This window comes from Thermobia domestica, chromosome 8 (genome assembly GCF_964235325.1).
Source record: "Thermobia domestica chromosome 8, izTheDome1.hap1.1, whole genome shotgun sequence".
Classification (NCBI taxonomy): domain Eukaryota; kingdom Metazoa; phylum Arthropoda; class Insecta; order Zygentoma; family Lepismatidae; genus Thermobia; species Thermobia domestica.
The window spans coordinates 47,995,676-48,017,489 of NC_137461.1; the positions used below are offsets into that span (position 1 = coordinate 47,995,676).

Consider the following 21,814-nt stretch of genomic DNA (forward strand, 5'->3'; position numbering starts at 1 on the left):
AAAATACGTTGATTTTTAAGGTAAGTTGCTGTTATAATATTTACTTTTCTACACAATACACTTACCTTTCAATTTCCCAGCTTTCCTATCCTTCCTGTCGCGACTTCTGCTTCGCCGATGCCTATCACGACTGCGTGATCTCCTATCACGGCTGCGCGACCGCCTCTCCCGACCATTTGACTTTTCACGAGTTCGTGATCTCCTGTCATGACTGCGGGACCTCCTATCCCTGCTGTGAGATCGTTTGTCACGGCTACGCGATCTCCTGTCACGACTTCTAGAGCGCCTATTCCTACCACTACGGCTTGGAGTTGGTTTCCTTCGACGTTCTCCACTGCGGGATCTTGATCTTCTCCGGGCTTCTCGACTACGAGAACGACGTCTAAAAGTAAACAAATTACAAACATTATTATAAATATATTAACATACTGATAGTGATTTTTATTTAAAATTCTTTACATTAATTAATTACTGGCAAAGATTAACAGACTGAGATTGTACCTATTTTCATGAAATTAACACTAAAATTTGTTCTGTAACAAAAAGCAATCTTTTGAATTTAAAATTATGTCCTAGAGCTCTGGATGTAAAGGTAATCAATCATATGCACTGAAAAATATAACCGAACACACATTGTCACAGTAAAAAGTAAATACATACAATAGAAAATAATAAATTAAATAACTATCAAATTTTACTAGAACCAATTGGTAATTTTAAATAATACAGTAAGTCCATTTCACATGGATTGGTCAAAAGTGGTATTACTGCTATTAACAACTGGCAATACTGCTATTACACAACGGATGAAATCAAATGACCGAAAGTGAAAGAAGAAATAGAACAGAGAGTTTCGCCTTATGTGATGACAGAGTTGCATTTTGCGGCGCAATCAAATACAAGAGAACAATGCAAGTTCTCTAACGATACATTCAAGAAACGAAGGTCCCTGAATTTCCAGGACACAGTGAAACAAATTCACGAGAAGATGAAAGCAGTTTACGGTAATGAAAGCAATCCTATGAGATCCAAGTGGAAATAACAATTTTCAATGGACACATGACCACTTCCGATGCCCCTATATCTGTGAGACCATCTTACACAGATGATGCCATCATGACGGAGGAAGTGGAGATTACCATTAAAATTGTGCCGGAAATTTTCCAACTGAATAATGAACTGCTAATGGTTTCGAACTTTGAGGATTATTTTCGGAAGTTACTGAACTTCTGACAAAAGGTGAAAACTCTATTACTACTACTTACAATAGTGAAGTACAAAGATGTAATAAATTAGAATTCCCATTTAAAGTTTCGAAATTAATAAAATTAATAAAATGTTTAGAGCTATGTGAAAATGACATTATGTTAGAATAACATGTAAAAACATCAATAATTATAAATTTCAGATATACCGACATATTTAGTACCAGTGGGGATGATTTACAGCATTTGATGTTTTTTGTAGATTTTGGGCTTCGGCACATATGTATTTATCTTAACTTTTCCTTTATTTTAATTTTATTTCAATTTATTCCTTTGTATTTTGTAACAGAAATTGAGTACGCCTTTGTAACTGAGAGGAGTACAGTGTTTATTCCCTATTGAAATTCAATAAATAAACAATGTGTTTCGTTGCAATTGAAGAATAGCATCAAAAACAGAACCTGATCATCGGATGCTCTCTCTCTCAGCGTTTTTGCTCTATATAAAAAATGAAATGAAATCTTTCAGTTTAACGTCCCACGTTATGCCCTTTTGGCTTAAGGAGACGATGATTACAGGAAGTGAATGATGGAAAAACCGGTGGAATGAGAGTGGGAAGAAAGGAAGTACCCCGAGAAAACCCACGGATACGATGTTGTCCACCACGAGATTACTTGGCCGGGGATTGAACTAGAGACCCCACATTCCAGAGGTAAGCGCTCTACCACTGAGCCACCGTGTCCTCCTTTTGCTCTATGGAGATTAATATTGAAACCAAGTGCTAATTGATTTCTATCACTTCCGGTTGAAAAGAGTCACAAGCGTAACATATTCTCGAGCTACTGAATCAATATAAAAAAACTGTTTATCGCTTTCTATTTCAGTTTTATGTTATGCGGGTAGTGTTCTAACCGGAAATAGCAAATTTTCACCACTTCCAGTTTGAAGAGAGAGAAAATTCAAGATGAAGCTTATTCGGGGGAGACGCAAAATCTGTGTCGGAAAAACCGCTTTAAATATCTTATCGTTTTTGCTCTATAAAAATAAGTATTGGAACCGGAAATAGTAAATTTCAACCATCCGATTTTAGTAGACTGTTGCGGCTGGTGGTGATGTGTTCTCTTGAAACGCTGAATCGATTGCAAAAAAAAAAAAAAAAAAAAAAAAAAAAAAAAAAAAAAAAAAAAAAAAAAAAAAGCTCCTTCCTATTTACTGCTGTTTATGTTCTATGTGGATGTGGACCAATGTTGAAACTGGCAATGGTTGATCTCTACCACTTCTGGTTCGAATAGAGCAGCGTTTCCCAACCGGTGTGCCGCGGCACATTGGTGTGCCGCGAATGGACCGCTGGTGTGCCGCGAGGAAATCGAAACAATTATTAATTCTATAGCAACCAAATTGGAAGACATAGGGAAAAAATGTATATTTTTATATTTCACGTTACTATGAATTTCTACCATGGAAAAAATTACTGTCTACATCTATTACTGTGTAGCAGACAGTATTTCGGCTCGTATATATTTCCACGGTTAGCTGCTATGTTACGTTTCAATTGAGAGTCATACTAACACCGAGAAATGGAACCACTTGTACGGTACGCGTCAAGTCAACGTTCGTAGAACACTCATTCGCACGTGAATGACTGAACAGCACTTTGTTCAACAGCTGTGTTTTGACTTCGACGCATCGCAAGCTGTGTGATTGCAATAATGTAATCCGGTTTTGGTTAAAACAGCAAAGTTAAAAGTACAAGACATTTGTTTGTTCGTTCGTTATTTAGTGATCTTCGGTCTTACTGAAAGGTTGGATACAGTTTTCGAAAAAGAAAGTGTATTTTTAAAATTCTAAGTCCTTTATTTCATTGCAATTGTTTTCTATTTTAAAATTAAAATAAAAAATAAATATAATGAATTAGTATAGGGGAAGGCCAGTGATCAAGCTTTCATCTCTGTGAGAAAGATCAGTAATCACAGAAAAAAATTACCATGGTATTTTATATTTGCAAATAATAATAATAATAATAATAATAATAATAATAATAATAATAATAATAATAATAATAATAATATGTATGAGTGTGCCGCGAGAATTCAATTACGCCCGTAGTGTGCCGCAAGTTGAAAAAGGTTGGGAAACGCTGGAATAGAGGTTCAACGAGGAGATGGAGATTAGTCTTGGCATATTGTACCGATTGCACAAAACCACTTCTCGACAGCTTTTACTGTTTTTGCTCTATAGAAATCAGTACTGAACTCAGAAGAGTAAATCTGACACACTTCCGCTTTTGGCAGACCGCTGAAGGTACTCTTGAAATAAATAAATAAACTCCCTACCTATTACCGTTTTCATTCTGCGGCGAAAAACGTTGAAACCGGAAATATCTCAATTTCAACCACTTCCTATCTGAATAAAGGGTTAACGGAGAACATGAAATCTTTTCTTGGGATGCTCAATCGATTGCAAAACATCGCTTCTTGATAGCTTTTACTATTTTTGCTCTATGGGAATCAGTATTCCCATGAGAGTATTAAACTAAGAGTAACTGTGATATATTGTCTTGAGATGCTGATCATTTGCAAGAAACCCGCTTCTCGCTGCCTATTACCGTTTTTGTTCTATGGCGACAGATGTTGAAGCCGGAAATGGTCGATTTCTACTACTTCCGGTTTGAACAGGAGTTAACCGAGTAGATGGAACCTATTCTTGGGACGCGGAATAGATTGCAAGAAAACAACTTTTTGACATCTCTTCGTTTCTGCTTTGATATCTGTCGACAGACAGACGACGGACATAGACGTTCTATAAGATTTCCAACACTTATGCACAGCATAGTTTGGAAGTTTAATAAGTAAATAAATAAAATTTGCTCTTGTTTGACAACGCAATGGACCAGCATAAAGTAAGAAACAGAAAACTGAAAATTATTAATAATAAGGTTATTACCTGTCTCTATCTCTCTTCCTATCTCTATCTCTACCCGGTGGAGATTTCTTCCGTTCTTCCATCCGTCGACGTGAGTCCTTGTCCTTGTGACTATTACCATTGCGTCTAGATGAGTCATGGTTTTTCTCCCTGGAAAACAAAGACATACATATATGAGTTGAAACAAGAAATATTACAGCGGACATTAAAAAAAAAAAAAAATCTATTCACCAGAACACTGTAAAAGACTGAGCGTCTTATAAAAATTTTATTAAATATTTTATTTTCAAAACACGAACGACATTGAATACAGCCCTGTGAATTCATCACGTCGCACACCAGAACATCTCGACACAACGTGTTACCGGTTTCGAAATATGTATGTCACGTTGCTCGCAGGAATTTTACGGAATTTTAACATGTGCTTTTAACCGTGAACTTTCAAAGGACTGAACTCCATTCTTAGTTCGTAAACAAGACTGTCGAATACAGTTCCACTTGCGCCAACTTACCGCACACCCATAATATGGTTTTCCTGAAACTCAGAGAGGTTTTTCATTTTGAATCACTACCATCTGTCCGCTTTAATACATCCCTCCGTTCTACTTGCCTAACGTACTAGAAATGCACCTAATATACCACTAACAACGGGTAGGCGCTGCACACGTATTCTACATGCTGCAAATTACAAGTGTTTATATTACTCTGATAACCATATATATAAGACAAGCGGTTCACCAATAGTATTTTCTTGACTCTAGCTGCTCTTTTAACTTTATCACAATTCATACAACGGAATCAAAATGAATTATATATTTCATTATAATTTTACATATACATGTGTCAAGCATCTAACTTTCGACTGCGGGAATTTAGGAAATGCAATGTCAGTGTTGCTGCTTTTTGTTTCTGGCGTTATGCTTAAAATTTAATGATGATTAGTTGTCCGTCCCCCCAAGTCTTCGGTTCGCCTGCGAACTACATGCACGCTAGCGACTGCACATATCGGGGCCACAAAAAATATTTTTCCTTTCAACAGTTTCTACTTTGTTTACAACTTCTATGCTATAGATTTTGGTACGGACAGAAAACTGAATAGGTATAAGGTGTGGTGGTACATTTAAAATATGTTTTCGTAAGAAGAAAATAAATCAAAAGCTGCTTACTTTATGTCACGATTTCTGGAACTTCGCTCTTTACTTCGACTCCGGCTTCGCTTTTTCTTTTCTGGTACCTTTTTAACGACTTTGTGGGGTACTTTCTTCGTTTCCGGTGCTGAATCCGATGAACTTCCATCGTCCGAGCTGTCATTGGACTTGGACGAAGCCGAAGATTTTGACGATTTCGATGATTTTTCATCCTCATCACTACTGCTGGAGTCCTGTGAAGAAAGAACCTTAGACTTACATAAAGGAAATGCCAATATTAACTAACGGTTGCAAATCTGCCTTTCCAGCAAGAATGAAAATAAATAAATTATTAACAACTAACTCCTAAGTATTATGTAACAGAGGAACTTCCAAGCGGGAATAGAAAATGAATTACTTAACACAAAACACAAAATAGTTAACAATCACACACACACACACACACACACACACACACACACACAATTCAAGTAAAATCACAATCCCTTTCGCTAAACGCTTCATCACATAAAGAGGGACGAAAGAAAAGAATTAAGAATGCATAAGTAGCTGTGAAGAGTGTAGGTGGGCAATAATTTGTAATCCAGGGACACACAATGTTTTCAATGAAGTTTAGTGCAAATAATAAATTGTCTTAATAATACTAAATTTTCGTTCATATTTCTGTTTTCAAACCTATTAGCTACAGTACACAAATGTGTCTCCTCTTTTATTGTTCCTTCAATCTTCTGCACTCTTACAGGCAATCATTAATTTTATCTTTCTTCATTAAATTCCATTTAGGGGACGCCTCCACATTAAAGAAAATATGGGGAGCCGAATTACTCAGTATGCGTAAATTAATTGCAGTGCCTTCACTAGTTCCGACCAACGAATTGCAAAGATCGATGAAAGGTTGTAAACGCGAATTATCTCAATACGCTGGGATTCTTAATCTGAACTTGTGCCAATAAAACGTTGTCTGCCGCCGAAACGATGCATTTCTCAGCGTGGAAAACGCTTATAGAATCAATATCTAGGCAAAAGTACAAGTAAAAGAAATGAAAATATATATTAAAAAAAAAAAAAAAAAAGATTTGGTATTTTACTATGTCTATAAAATCAAATTAAGTATGAATTCAACATTATTCAAATTAATGAAAACAAGTTTCCCTTGAAAATCGAACCCATGTTTGTTATTCTGTATTTCAAAAATTCCATTTACATTATATTATCTTACCCAGGGATAAAATTGAACCTGAAAAGGTAGGGGGGACGCATGACGTCACGCCGTTCCCCCGCGCTCCCCCTCACTTTTACCCCTGATTTTATCATCATAGTTATCCTTACAGAGTACGGTATAATGAATGAAGTGGGCAGCATCATCTTCATGGCTCTCCAGATGAAAATTACTCTCTCACAAACGGAATATAAGTTGACTAATAGATCAAATGGAATAAACATTACCAAATAAAATAGTACCAACCCTTTTTGTATTCCTATGGAAAAAAATACCCTACATTTCGAATACTTGATCGAGTATCAATCCATTAATAAGGATTGTAAAGGTTTAAATATATGCAGCAACAGGATATTTACAAACTTAAGGCTTCAACTTCACTGGAAATTTTCGTATTTTATATATATTAAAAGTAACATATTACCCTAGTATTTTTGAGGATCTACCGAGTGTATACGTTCTCTTTTTTTTTCTGTTTTTTTTTTTTTTTTAAATTAAGTTTAATGTAACTGAACTTAACTAATAGAATTTTATCTATTACAATTTATTATTCTTTGCAACTTTATTTTAACCATTGTGGACGTGCGCGAAGTAATTTTTTTGTCGGTGTCGTAACACATGCTACTGCAATATGACAGGTTATCATTTAAGCAGACTGCGAACTTACCTATTTTCAAGTGGAATCGTCCATTACATAATTTTTTATGTTAGTTTTTCATACATTGTATAGTTGGACAGTTACAACTAGTTAAAAGGAAATTATTTTCGTCTGTGGAAAAACTTTTCCCCGTTCGCGCTTATTATTATTTTTAATCTATTTCTAAATTGTTTGTATATTGATATATGCATATAGATGTGGAAGCTAAGGTGATTTTAGGAGCTACGAAATTTTGGAGGAAGACGTAGTTTCCATATTATGCACCAGAAGAAAGAAAGAAGAAGAAAAAAGACCACTAAGTCCAACCCAACACAGAACGCAAAAAGTTATCTGGACAACATAATGCACACGAAAAGTGCCTTTAAAGTGACAATCCTCTTGTCCATGATCCCAAACCTATAACAGGAAATAACATTGAATTTGGTGCAAAGAATAACAAGATGCAAGACGCAGACCATAATATTGTAAAGCACAATCTAGTGTACGTAAAACGAACAGTGTAAAATCCAGAAATAGAGACATGTAGCTAGTTATTTACAGGCGATGTGATAGTTCAGATAGTAAAGCTATATACAGGAATTTATAAGAATTTAGTAAACGCTTGATAATTATAAATCCATCACTTACGAAACTATATTCGCAGACAATACTATTTTATGTTACAATTTGTTGAAATAAAATTTTCAAATATCCTCATTCTTGAAATATCAATTCTAAATCAATACAGAGTTGTGTACCACAGAAAATAGTGCGTGCATATGCTTTCACAGGAAGTTTACCTGAAGGTCTATTTTAAAAAAACGAAATATAGTCGGTTAGTAATGTTAAAATGTCACGTTTCAGTACATAGTAATTGGCAGGCAAAAATTTAGCCCGTATGAGTCGTAACGTAATTCAAGTAGAGGCGCGTTTTTAAGGGTTAATACATTTCTCGACTTATCTTGAATTTCCCACATATATGCAGTATGGAATTCAAACGAAGTAGAATATTGACATATTCGGTTTCCAAACGTATAATATGCTCCCTGTGATAAAGTATTCGAAATATCGAATAATATTTTCTTAGGAAAAAAAAAAACTTCGTACTATTTTATTTGGAATAAAAGTTCTTTAATCGGGAGCAAACTGATATTTCATTCAGTCAAAATATAGTACTATGACAGAAAACTGAAATTACTTCCCTTTAGTTAAATGCCAAGTGTTAAAATGTCACCGCTTCCAAAAGCGTACGATATAAATTTAAAGACACAACATTCACGTTGAATCTTCAATAACACGATGATGTAATTCGCTATGAATTTTCGGATCCAGTGGGGACAGTTAAATTCGCAATTCGCATTTGCATTGGACTGGAGGCACAGTTTTACTTCACTGTTTTCTTTTTTTCTTTCTTTCCTCTCGTCTTGCATATTCCTCGCACTATCTGATGAAGTATTTAGGAAAAGAGTTTTAAGTGTCTCTTTCTCTTAGTGTGTGTGTGATTATTTTACACTATTTTTTGATAAATAATTCATTCAATAATGGCAGAAAATTTTACAAATTTACAAGCTAAACAAGGTTATACAGCTTGTAGACGATGTAATAACAAACCACAATTATACGTACACTTCGTATTCAACGAGCTTTCTACGAGATTTATCACGTTTTAAGACAAAAGTTTGATTTTTCTATTTTTTGTTAAGAGATTATCAGTTTCTAAATTTAATCAATGGAAAAGGAAAACTGTTTCCCGAACTATTCTCATGAGTACAATATATATATAATCTCGAGCTTCCTCTTGACTATGTGGATTGCGTACACGCCTTTGGCGTGGAAGACCCAGAATCGATTTCCAGCGGGAGCTTATGTGGCTCGGATTCTATGTTAAGCTGTAGGTTAATGTCTCATATAACGTTGCTGCTGAAAGGGACGTTAAACTCAAATCTAACTATATAAACATAAACACACACGAGGGGCAGTCAAAAAAGTTCCTGGAATGGTGTTCTATTTTTGGCATTTGTGATGCAATTACAATGAATCTTGTACAGTACGGTCCTTAGGTTTCCTATTTAGGAATTTGACAAGTATTAACACGTCATAACAGGCAGTCTACCAGTAATGCAGCTAATCGAAAGAATCTATGGTGATCAGTTGGTGCAATTTCACAGATCGAGCAACATGTGCAAACATCAAATTAATGTGCAAATTGGGGACAATCTGCTTCAGGTACTTTGATAATCTTAAAAAACAGTTTAGCACTATTGGATGTTTGGCTCTTCCCAAAGCTAAAAATGGGCCTTTTCCGTTTCGCCAACGCACAAGAGATCAAAACCACCGACACACCTGAACACTGGAAAATACCAAAATAGAACTTTCATCGGTGTCCACCAATTCCAAGAGCGATGGAACAAGCGTGTGTGTTCCAAAGATGCTAATTTTGAAGGGGATTAAGGAAATGTATACTTATATTGTGGTAATAAAGAGCTACAGCAGAATTCTGGGATCTTTTTGACTGCTCTTCGTATTATTTTATATATTATATATTATATATTATATAATATATAATTATAATATATATTATATATATATTATATATTATATATAATATATAATATATTATATATATATATATATATATATATATATATATATATATATATATATATATATGAGAGCCTGAGATGGCTCTTAAAAAGTCATATCGGTAAAAAATTTAGCGCTTCAAACTACGAGAAGAAAGCTTCAAACAGCTTCAGAAATCTGTATACAAGCATTATTACATTACGTAAGCTTTCTTTCGTTCGCTTGTAGCACAGGGTGTCTACTAAAATTCCAAAATGAAATTTCGTGACCTTTTCTTCACCAAATCATAAAATTTCCTAATATTTTCAATGCGAATTAGGCCAAATTTTCATCCATGCGATAGAAAAGTACTTTGCTTGCGATTTGGTAGTGTCTAAAGCCGAAGATAGACATTTTTGGTATTGAACTTTGTTTTAAAACAAATTTTTCAATTTGTACTTACATTTGTACAGAAAAAGAAAAAAAAAAAGACCCAAAAGCTAAATTTTGTGACTTTTTCGTGACTTTCATGACCGTTTTCTGATTTCGTTGACTTTTTCGTGACTTTCGTGACCGATAGACACCCTGTAGCAGTAACTCTTGAATTTGCAGTAACATGACTTGCAGTAGCAATAACATGACTCCCATCAAGAACCGCAATATCTTCATGCTATTTTCTACCTAAAGAATGAGGTAGTTGGTTCACCCGGTAGCGCAAATTAATGCACATTAGGAGCAATACTTCCCTCTACAAAATTATATTAGAATTTTCAGACTTCCAAAGCGCCCAATAAACTACCATTGTAAGCTTCTACAACAACCATTAAACACAAAAATATACAGAAAATCAATGTTAGTACTTAAAATATGAATAATCTAATTTCCAAAATATTAATCACAATAATATTCACAAAACCTAATTTCGTAATGTGTACAAAAGCTATTTGTAATTCATTGAATACGTTATACACGTAACCCTGGAACTTCGCAACAGAATTACAGATGTACACAATCTCTATACAAGAAAAAACCCATCTTCCTCCTTACATACCTTTGCTTTTTTCAATATGTTTTTGTTCTCTGATTCATCTAAACCTTTACTACTCCCATATTAATTAATATTCTATCAAATTTTCCATCGAAAGTACGTTAACATAACCTAAATTGAAAGAGTATGTAACTGAAATGGACACAGCTGCTTCGAATGGAGATCTCTATGTACCACAGCCACTGATCTAAATCCTCACAACTATAGAAGATTACTGAACATGTCTTATTTAATCTGTGTATTACGTGGTAAACAGGACACTGTGATAAGATCGCGTGAACGTGTAATATGGTAAATCTATAGTCATTTTCATGTACGAATACAACTCAAAATTCGGCACTATTTGTGATTAATAACATTATCAGGGCGGGAGGGGACTGATTCCTTTTGGGTTTCATAGGTTGAGATATAATGTATTCTAACCTACTCGACTGCGCGCTATATTAAAAGCTCTCATTCACGGGTTGGAATGTTATGCAAGAGATTTGAATAATTTTTAATGATAAGCAAGTACGAATTTTGGTCCAAAAGTAGGATTACTAGTATACATTCTTTCAACACATGCTTATATATCTGTACTCTCCATAAACATGAGATGATCCTGTAATTTTCACTATGTTTATTAACTGTTACTTTTGCCCAGATGAAATTAATTCTGGCTATTTTTCTTTCTAGAAGCAGATAAGAAACTTTATGTGTTGCCTCCTCATTTGAAGATTTATCATTACTCTTTAGTTCCTTTAATTTCGATGGAATTTTCTTACTTTATAGTATCTTCCACTTATCTGACTGAAGAAATGGTTATAGAACACAGTGTTTCACGCAATTTATGTTACCTTACCAAGTTGTTTTGGCCAATAGTAGTTTTGAAAAAGGCATATTTTATGTCCTTCTGATGAAACACACTCATTCTATGCAAGGAAACAGATTATTTCAGTTTTTCATTTTTTAGAAAACACTATTATTATTATTATTATTATACAGGTATTTCACCTCCAGTGTAGTGTTATGTAACTCTTGATATGAACTTTCAAATTTAGTATGAATAAGTTCTTCGATAGTCTTTCAACTACAATCTTTCACTTTTATGAAGCGATCTAATAAGTTCTTGCCAAAAGTGCAAGTCCTTTATTTTCTTACCTAAACAGTTTTAAAAAAATCTTAAATGGTAATGATGCACGTGTCAGAAAATACAACTAACTAAGGGTTTTCAAAGAAGAATCTTTTATACATTGCGGTTTTCATTTACATCGATCCTTTTGTCCTAAGTTTTGATTTAATTTGGGAGCTTTGGAGATTTTATTTTTATTTTTTTTTTTTATTGTTAGCTACTGAATTGTAAACACGTTTAGGATTTCTTTTAAAAGTTGTTTGCATAGAAAAAAAAAGGGGGGGGGGGGAAAGATACTAAAATAAGAGAAAATGATAATTCCCTCAACTGTAATTAAAAACAATATAAACCTCCCGCCCCTTCTTCCTACATATAAATATATATATGTTGTTAAATGTAAGCGCACTTCTATTTGGAAATAAACAGAGTTTCTAGATGTTAAAGCTTCTTTCCACATCTGTCTGTAGAAACCAGTGGGACAAACTTCGTATACACCCGGAATGCCAATTTTGTAGATGTTGCAAATTCGATAATATTGTGATTCTTTAAAAGACTATGCGTAACTTCTAGCATTTCTTTAGCAAAAGCAATTTAATTGTTGCTTGACGGTAGTAGATAGTCTGCCATTCTTTCCGTAAACGTTGTTGTTCCAAGTTTTTAATGGCAGTCGTCACTATTTCCAATCACAGATATTAAAAAAGTTTTGTTTGAAAGTCTCGAATCTTAACTGAAGAAGTTGGCGTGCTTTGGACATTGCACCAGTGTCGTCTGGATCCAGAGAAAGGACAAACTGCTTGACTGCATGTCGAAATTCTCGCACATTCAATCCAACAAATTTTAAGTAATAGTAGAACAAGATGAAAGGTAAAGAAAGGAAATTGGGGACAAACTAAGGGAATGACGGGCTCAAAAAAAAAGGGATAAAAGGTGCTGGAAAATTCTCTCTTTCCCAACTGGAAGGAACATTTCACACCTCCAGTACTTTTGGAGAGTCCGTGTTCGCTCTAAAAGACAAAATGTTCACAATTTGAAGTCCTAAGTCTAGTTATAACCCTTCCAGTAGTTGAGATGGTCAAATACTATCTTAAAAAAATAAAATAAAATAAAAAAAAAACATAACTTCAATAAAAATAATACTTGTATCTATTATCAGATTGAAAAGTAGGACAACTTGAAAAAATGAAATGAAATCTTAAGTTTTACGTCCCACGATTACGCCGGCTAGGCTAAAGGAGACGGTGATTATGAGAAATGAATGAAATGGTGGAATGAAGAAAGTGAAGGAAACGGGAGAACCCCGATAAAACCCACGCACACGGTGTTTGTAGGACAACTTGAATCTCTGTTACAATCAACATTAGTAAATCACTTATAATTTGTTTAATCTACTCTTTAAAGTACTAGTACCAATGGCGGTAAAAGATACAAGAGCTTCTACAACACAGTTCTCCAATTCACTCACGAGAGTTCCTTTCGTATCAATCCTTCCACTGTACCCAACTAAAGAAAACTATCACAGATCATATTCCTTTACTATTTTCTTTAATTTATTTTTCATACAGAGGAAATTAATATAAAATTCAAAAACTACAAAGGTTTGGATAAGGGTTGCTATTGTGTAGCCGACTAGTTAGTATATAAGCAGTCCCAGGTTCGATTTGTGGTCGATGCACGAAATTTTCGCAAGCCTAATATAACCTAACAACTTTCAGTAAACTGAGTATAGTTTAGAAAATTAAGGAATAATTGCAACAGTAGCCGATGTCTGACCAGTGACACAATGTTTTCCAATATTTACAGCATATTCTGTCATTTTGATTACTTCTAGGCTCAGATGGAAAATACGCTAATGTCACAACATTTGGACGGTTACAATACTTCGTATATGCAATTTGAGATCTTTGACTAACGTAAGATAAGCTTTGTAACAGCGATGCCAAACTGTATGGATTTGGGGGACACACACACACACACACACACACACACAATTATAATTGACTACGACCGAAATGTTATTTCTCTAACCATCTGAAAATGAAGCTTCAATCGTACCGAACGTTACATACATAATAAATATGTTTCAATATGTTAATTTAAACATTGTTGGTATTATGTAGCATTAGATCTACTTAAATCAGTAACCTTTATTAGAACTCACACCTACACACAGATAAAGCATGTTCAGGTTTTCAACAACTTTAATCCACCTACTTCACTAAACATGCAACTACGAAACAATGTATAGCTGGAACAAAGGAATTACAAAACGAACATGAAAAACTAATACCATGACAGAAAATAGCGAAAACGTTATCTCAATAGAAAATAATAATAATAGTGGTAGTAGTAGTACTAATAGTAAAAATAATTAAAATAATAATAAATAAATAAATAAATAGAGCGCTTGATCAGATGGAGGGAAAGAAGTAGAGCGAAAACAAGGAAGGAAAAAAAGCCAAATACATCACAATATTACACCTGCCAGACACTGCGTTCTGATTCGGTTTGCATACTCTATACGGTCTTGGATCTGCAGTCTGAAATTTTCCTATCGCAGCCATTACAGACCTTCAGAAAAAAAAAAAAAAAAAAAGTGACTTCCTTACTAAAATTCAGTTTTATCTAGCCAACCAGGGTTTACTCGAGGGCCACTATTTTGCACCTCATTTCAAAATCGCCTGAAACTCTTGATCTTTCTCCTAAAATTTCGAAAATGATAATTCAAGAAGAATCTTTGTTTTAGTACTGGTAGCTTCACCAAATGCATTTACTCTTCCAGCCCCACATCCGACTACCCACTCAGAAATCAAAGGCACAAATCATTTCCTATCATTCGCTACATCACCGAACCCCAACTTCCTAATGAGATCCTAGCCTCCGAAGACACAATTTTATTTTACACCAATATTCCGCTTAATCAAGATGTCAAGAACTGTTGAAGAATTCCTGAAAATGCGTCCCGAATCTAGAAAATTTAGCACACAATTCCAACTTGCTCATCTTGTTCTAACCATAACATGATTTGAAAACAAGCACTATTTAACCATAAACATAATTTGTAAATAAGCACAATCTTCAGGAACCACGGGCACTTCCATGAAACCTAATACTCAACCTATTCATGGAACAGCAAGCAAACGCATCGTTCTTCATTTCCATGTTTCCTCTGGTTCCACACCTTCATTACACGTAACAGTCCTTTGAAAAACTTTTCACGAACGAAATGCAACAAACCCTCTTGCAAAACTTGTCCTACATTCGATTTACGAAGGTAGCACTTCCCATAATTCCGGTAGCTGCAATTCTTCCAATCTCATTTACATTCTTCAATGCATTCGATGTACTGGTTTCTGCGTTAGTGAAAATGAACTACTTTTTTGATTAACTGACATCAATACTCAAGGATACTCTTCCAGCATAAATTCCTCATCTATTCTTCCCAGCATACAGTGTGTAAGTATACTCCAATTATTTTTACAAGACACTTCTATGTTCCTCAGAATGAGATGGGAATACGCCTGCATAACCAAGATATCGTAACACCGCAGCCTCAAGTTAACTGTCTGTAATACCCTACCTCATATATTTTCTCAGTTTCCTATCATCTTGCCATTACCTTTGCCATTTTGTTCCTCTATACCCTTTTTACTCTGGTGTCTCCCATTATTTTCATTACTGTTTTTTTTTTCTTTAATTTTTATTTTCCCTTAAGTTATTATTCTTTCTTCTTCTGCACTCTTACCAACCTAATCGTTCAATTAGATTTATTTCCTTCCACTAAACTCTTCAATACCTTTAGCTTGATTATAAATGAAATGAAATGAGATATTTCAGTTTTAGTCCCACGCTTATACCGGCTAGGCTAAAGGAAACGGTGATGATGAGAAATGAATGAAATGGTGAAATGAAGATAGTGGGAGGAAACGGGACAACCCCGAGAAAACCTACGTACATAGCATACACGTAACCTTACACTGTAAGACAACACCCATTTGGTCGATTCAATAACTTGGCTCTATTTATTTATTTATTTACTTGTATCTTGTTCATTAAAGCTTTGGAAATATTCGATAGTATTAATAAACAAAATTGATGAAAGCACCAAATATATTAATAATATTTGCGTTACATTGCCGAAACTTTATGAATATATACGTGGTGCTTTGGTTAGTTCTGTTTCAATTTTTTCTTTCGTTTTTCAACTTCTCTTCCTCCTTATCTGATTAAAATGTTAGCGACAGCTTGTAGTGTATACGTTTTTTAATATATGAACATTTTCTCTTTATTTTCTGGAAAATAATGTGTTTTTCCTTCCTGCTTAGAGATATCTTTGTTCCAACTGAATTTACATAGTATAGACTCGGTGGTTCCCAACCTGGGGCGCTCTCCACCTGGTGGGGAGAGGCACAAACTACTGAGAGAAATAATTACTTTCGTAATTAAATATATCAACGAATGTTGTTAAGAAAAACGAGTTAAATACCGTATAAAAACATACAAACACAAGCACACACAAAAAAGAAAGAAAGAGCTACTGAGGCTCCATTAAGAACAAAGCTGTTACTGCACTATAAAATGTTATACAGAAAATTTGTTAGAAATAAATATAAATGGATGAGATTATTGTTATTAGAGCTTTGAAAATTCAATGCTGCATCTGAAACCGCAAAAGTGTAAGAAAACGAGCAGCAAGGTGAACAAGGTCGGGAACCACCGGTACAGAGTTTCAAAATTACCACAAGAAACTTGCAATTAGTACTACAACGGTTAAAACTTCTTCATTTAGCCGTATTCATACGCGGATCATTTGCATGCATATGCTAGTAATGAAAGGCTATACAGAGAAAACAAGAAGTGTTCTACTGAAAGTCATCCGTTAATTCCACTTCCACAAAGTGAGCCATAAATCGCTTGACACTAGCATTTACTGAATCTTCTTTTTTTTTTCTTTCTTCAATTTTACGTTGAAATGTTATATGACAAGATTATTTCACTGGAAAACAATCCTGCATTTGAACAATAACCAACTTATGAAAAAAAAATCATATGGAAACAAGACAACGCACCTCCTCACTATGGAAACATTATGAGAGACGTCTTAAATGCCTAGTGTAATGAATGGACTGATAGACGAAGTACCACTGAATGGCCAGCACGTTTAACGGACCTCATTCCAATGAACGTTTGGGGAATAATGTAAGATAATTTATTTTTCTGAAAAATTACAGATCTCGAGCATTTAAATGAGCGTAGTGATCTGTATTTAAAGTCGGTACGTGACGTTTGGGCGCCGCCGTTTGGGCGCCGCCGTTTGGGCGCGGACGTTTGGGCCCCGCCGTTTGGGCACTGGACGTTTGGGCGCGAAGCCATTTGGGCGCCAGACGTTTGGGCGCGAGTTAAGTTAAAAATTTCATTATGTTGGGCGCTGAGTACTAAGTTCGAATCAAGATATCACAAGGTGTCTACTGTAGTGGAAGTCCTTGAATTATACTGGATTTTGTTTTACATACTAGAAATACTGGAATTTGAAAGTTCTAAAAACTGAATTAACAATTAAATTTTGTAAATTTAAATTTCAACCAAATTTAAGTGTGCTTTTTATTTGATAACTTTTCAAGCCAAAGGTAAGTAGACCAGACTAGATATGATTGACTGCATTACGTACATAGTGAGTCTATTTCATTAAAAAACTTAAAGCAGGACTTCTACTGTAGTTATGCAATAAGTGTGAATGCCACACATTTCTAGTGGCTAAATGACCAATATATGTACAATTAACTATTATTTTTCACTTTGAAATCGTTCTTTTTTTCCTTTCGCCACTTTCTTTAGTGCAGATTAAATGCTTACAATGGGACGAAAAAAAAGTGTGTTAAGTTTTGATTTTATATTGGAATGTTAATAATAATAATAATAATAATAATAAAAAGTGATACCAGAAATACGGCATACTATAGTTCCTAAACTCAATGTCTTAGACACCCTGTATTAACATCTTTCCCTCAACTCGATTAGGATTTAGGATTTTTAGATTTCTGGGCTCTCGGCATCTAAGGCCATTTAGCCCCTCACGTTTGAGGGAGCACACTATCCGGGGAAAGGGAAGGAAGAAAGGATTGGGGAAGGAAGGAAGCGGCCTGGACCTATAAATTAGGTACCACCCCGGCATTTTCCTGGTGTGAATTAGGAAAACCTCATTCAGGTTGGCTGGCCTGAAAGAGCATGTTACACTTTTTCGACCGAGCGCCCCTGCGCTACACGGGGCCACTTCTCTCAACTCGAGTGCGCGGAAATCTTTTATTAGTAGTTCTTTATTGGACTTAAGGAAGAGAAGAGTTTGGCAAACGTAATACGAAAGAAAATAAATTTTAATATTCATAAGTATGTAATTATTAACTTTTTCAAAAAATACAAAATTAAATCAATATGTTTTAATTAACATTAGAAAATTATTAACAGTTCGTCTGATTCCTTCATTTCCTAGCTTTCTTATATAATACAAAAATTAGATCAACATTAGATCAGAAGTACAAGAATCGTGAACAAGCGAAAAATCACTCCATGATGAGGTTAGGCAACAAATGCCACAAACGCATTAAACTATTTAATTTAGATGAATAAATAAGATAGAGATAAAAAATAGATAGATAAATGAGGTGAGATAAAGACAGAAGTGTAGGAAATGTATAGATCTTGATTCGCGCTTAGTTTTCAGTGTCTAGCTTACTTTATATTTCGTAAATTGTGATTTTTACTATGCACCTCGCGCCCAAACGTCTGGCGCCTAAACGGCTTCGCGCCCAAACGGCAACGCCGAAACGTCCGCGCCCAAATGGTGGCGCCCAAACGTCCTGTCCCGATTTAAAGTATGTAGCTTGTGCTTTGAAAATGGATTACACATTGCACATTTGATTTAGATAACGAAACTTAATGTTATAATTACTTTGTTTCAAATGATTTTTTGTCAAGTGACTTATAGCCCACCCTCTAGTAATTTATATATATATATATACACACACACACACACACATATATATATATATATATAAATAATAATAATAAACTTGTTTAATATTAAAAAAAAAAAAACGTTTTCGTTCTAAAGTTAGAAAATTTTTACAAAAAGTCTATTCCGAAAGTACTTACCCCAAATATTAATACTAGCTTTCACGAACGTTTAGATATGTCTCATGTTGCAGTGTTATTAAAACCCATCCCAATTCACCCCTTTTCTGGTAGTTTAAGATAAACGTTAGAAAAGACTGTAGTAAATCATTTGAAAACAATCACTGGAGTTGTACGTGTTTCCTTAATATGTACTGCGCTCACATATTTATTCACTGATCTGTAACTTTGAATAACCAATCAGCTATTTCGAAGCCTATGTTTAACTAAATGCAATTAAGTCTAGCAAGAAAGTCACCTACTGTACATAAGCTCGTAAAGAAATTAAAAAAAAAAAATAAAATAAAATAAAATAAAATACTATTACCCTTTTAACCAAAATAATTGTGACAAATTTTAGAATTGTATTTACATGGTATCTTACAGATGATACACGGACATTAAAAACAACCCACGTCTACAAGTATATCTTACGCATAGTACAGAAAATTTGTACTTAAATAAATTACGGATTACGCACACAGGGTCTTTACCAATGTTCATCAAAGTTACACACCCTAACCTCTACGGTTAGGCCTGATAATGTCCCTTGAAGCATATCCTGTAGGAGTAGTGGTATTTTCTATTTATAAAAAGCATTTGAAGAGATACACATGAAAAAAAAGTTTATACGTATTTTGCGCAGAAAGAAGAGAGTACGAGGTGATTTGACAGATTAACAGGCAGTATATAATTAATGTGAAACAGATGCATTACCTAATAAACTACGCCGTCTGTGTCTCAATTAGTAAGTTTATACCGTATCGTTATTAGAACATCTACTCGTAACGATGCATATATGCACCAAAAAGATTCAATTTAAATCATTATGTGTAACATGTGAATCACATAACAGCTTTACTCCCACACAGAGATAATTGATATTTCTTTTAGTACAAAGCAGAACGTAACCATAATCCCGATGGAGCATACACAAAACAATAAAATATCAAGGTTCTGACTGAGAAAGCCAGAAAGGTACTAACACCATTCTTGTATTAATAAATTTTACGGAAACAAGAACTATATTGGAATGTGTGTATTTTTAATAACACATGATCCCCAAGAAATTGTCACAACTGAAAGATTACCTAGATGCACTTCGTGACCCTAAATAATCTATGAAAAATAATAGTTTTGTGTGACATTAATTAGAAACAGAATCAGAAATGTGATTGTGTGCTTCTGCAAGCAAGCATCTTAGAAAACTATGAAGTGGTAAAGTTTCTTTTACAATATAAAGAAGTTACAACAAACTAAATAATACTGCTATCGGATACCACATCCCTTAAGATTCATGCTTTATCAAAGGGTTTATTAACGTAATACTTGCACGCTGATCGTTTGTTTTGAAATTTTAATAGAGTAATAGGTTTCAGATTTCCCGAGACAGACACAGAGAAATAATAATAAAAAAGGATATTGCGACCCAGTAACCACACGATATATGAAATGTCTTTCAAGATTACCGAATAACTTTTACATATTTCTGTAATAAACCTTATCATGTCAGAAAATTTTAATATGATAAACTAGCATTCCAACATAAACTACGACTTTTATCAAGTAATATACTATACTGGAATTTACCTTTAAGTTTTATTTTTTAATGCAGAAATTATAAATCAATACTTTTTAATTGTTTAATTGCTTAAAATGCCTCTCATAACTAGTTCTTATGCAATACTATTTATTTTATGTTAAAAACTTACTTGGTTACCTGGCCTCTACTTACCAGCTGTCACCTCACAACCTTGAAGCTGATTTGAAGAGTTGGTCGTTGGACTTTACTGTTCTCATCTCGATCGTCAGGACTGTTCCATGCACATGATATATTTAACAGAGCGTGTTAATAATTTTCGAACTTATAACAATGGAGTCAACAATTTGTATAAGCACACACTTAAGAATAGAAAGCCAGATGGTAGCAATCGTGCCTTTAGTGCTGATTTAACAGAGACTCCTTATAGCTTTTCTAGCTACTAATTTTTATCACAACATAATTATATGCGTTTTCATTATAGTGTGTGGCTATACTCATGTTCGTCACAATAAGCTTCCAAAATACAAAACTGGTTCAGATATGAAAAGTTTCGCGTGAATCCCATGAATCTGCCATTCTATACTGGAGGAAATAATTTTCTATACCGTAAAAAATATCAAATTAACAACCTGTAATCACTCTAGTATCTACATTACATTAAAAACTAAAATGTAATGCTTAGTAAACAAATAACCGAAGGTTAAGACTGCATAATATTCAGAGAGGATAAAGATGGTTGTAACCCGTGGCCACTTACTTCTCGGTTCAAGCCTCTAAGCTGAATCCTCACATACAAGGGCGATTCTTAGGATAAAGACATACCGAAGATATCTCGGGATCAAGGTAGAGGTTTAAGTCGCGGTCGCTACCTCGATAATGGCACAAACACATGGATTTAAATGGGTAAGCGCATGCCGGAGATGTACGCCACAATGCGACCTAGAGTGGTGGTGAATTAGTGGTCGCAATGATAAACAACCGGGTTTGTTTTTACATCGATGTTCAGTGGAAGTATCACTGTGGCTCCGTGTGCTCATTGGTTTTCCCTGAAGCGCTGTACGGAATAAAATCTTTATTTGTTCAGATGCTCAAAAGGTTGCTGCACTTTAAATTTGATTATGAATGACATATTGGTAGAGCTAATGAGAAATGTTTCAGCAATATGGGATAAGAGGCACAAAGAATATCACAATAGGCACGTACTAAATAGGGAATGGAAGAAAATAGCAACTCACATGGGAATGTCAGATAAGTT

The 21,814-nt window shown here is 34.5% G+C and overlaps 1 protein-coding gene across 4 annotated transcripts in view; it reads right to left on the minus strand.

Annotated features, from left to right (window-relative positions):
* The window catches only part of LOC145692891 (uncharacterized), a 78,057-nt gene that overhangs the window by 12,714 nt on the left and 43,529 nt on the right, over positions 1-21,814 (minus strand). For all 4 annotated transcript variants that reach the window (XM_081768446.1, XM_081768445.1, XM_081768444.1 and 1 more), the window contains 3 exons: positions 5,294-5,508; positions 4,149-4,277; positions 66-382 (listed from right to left, as the gene is read on the minus strand). In XM_081768446.1, the coding sequence (XP_081624572.1) occupies positions 66-382; positions 4,149-4,277; positions 5,294-5,508 (661 nt within the window). The remainder of the gene's footprint in view (positions 1-65; positions 383-4,148; positions 4,278-5,293; positions 5,509-21,814) is intronic.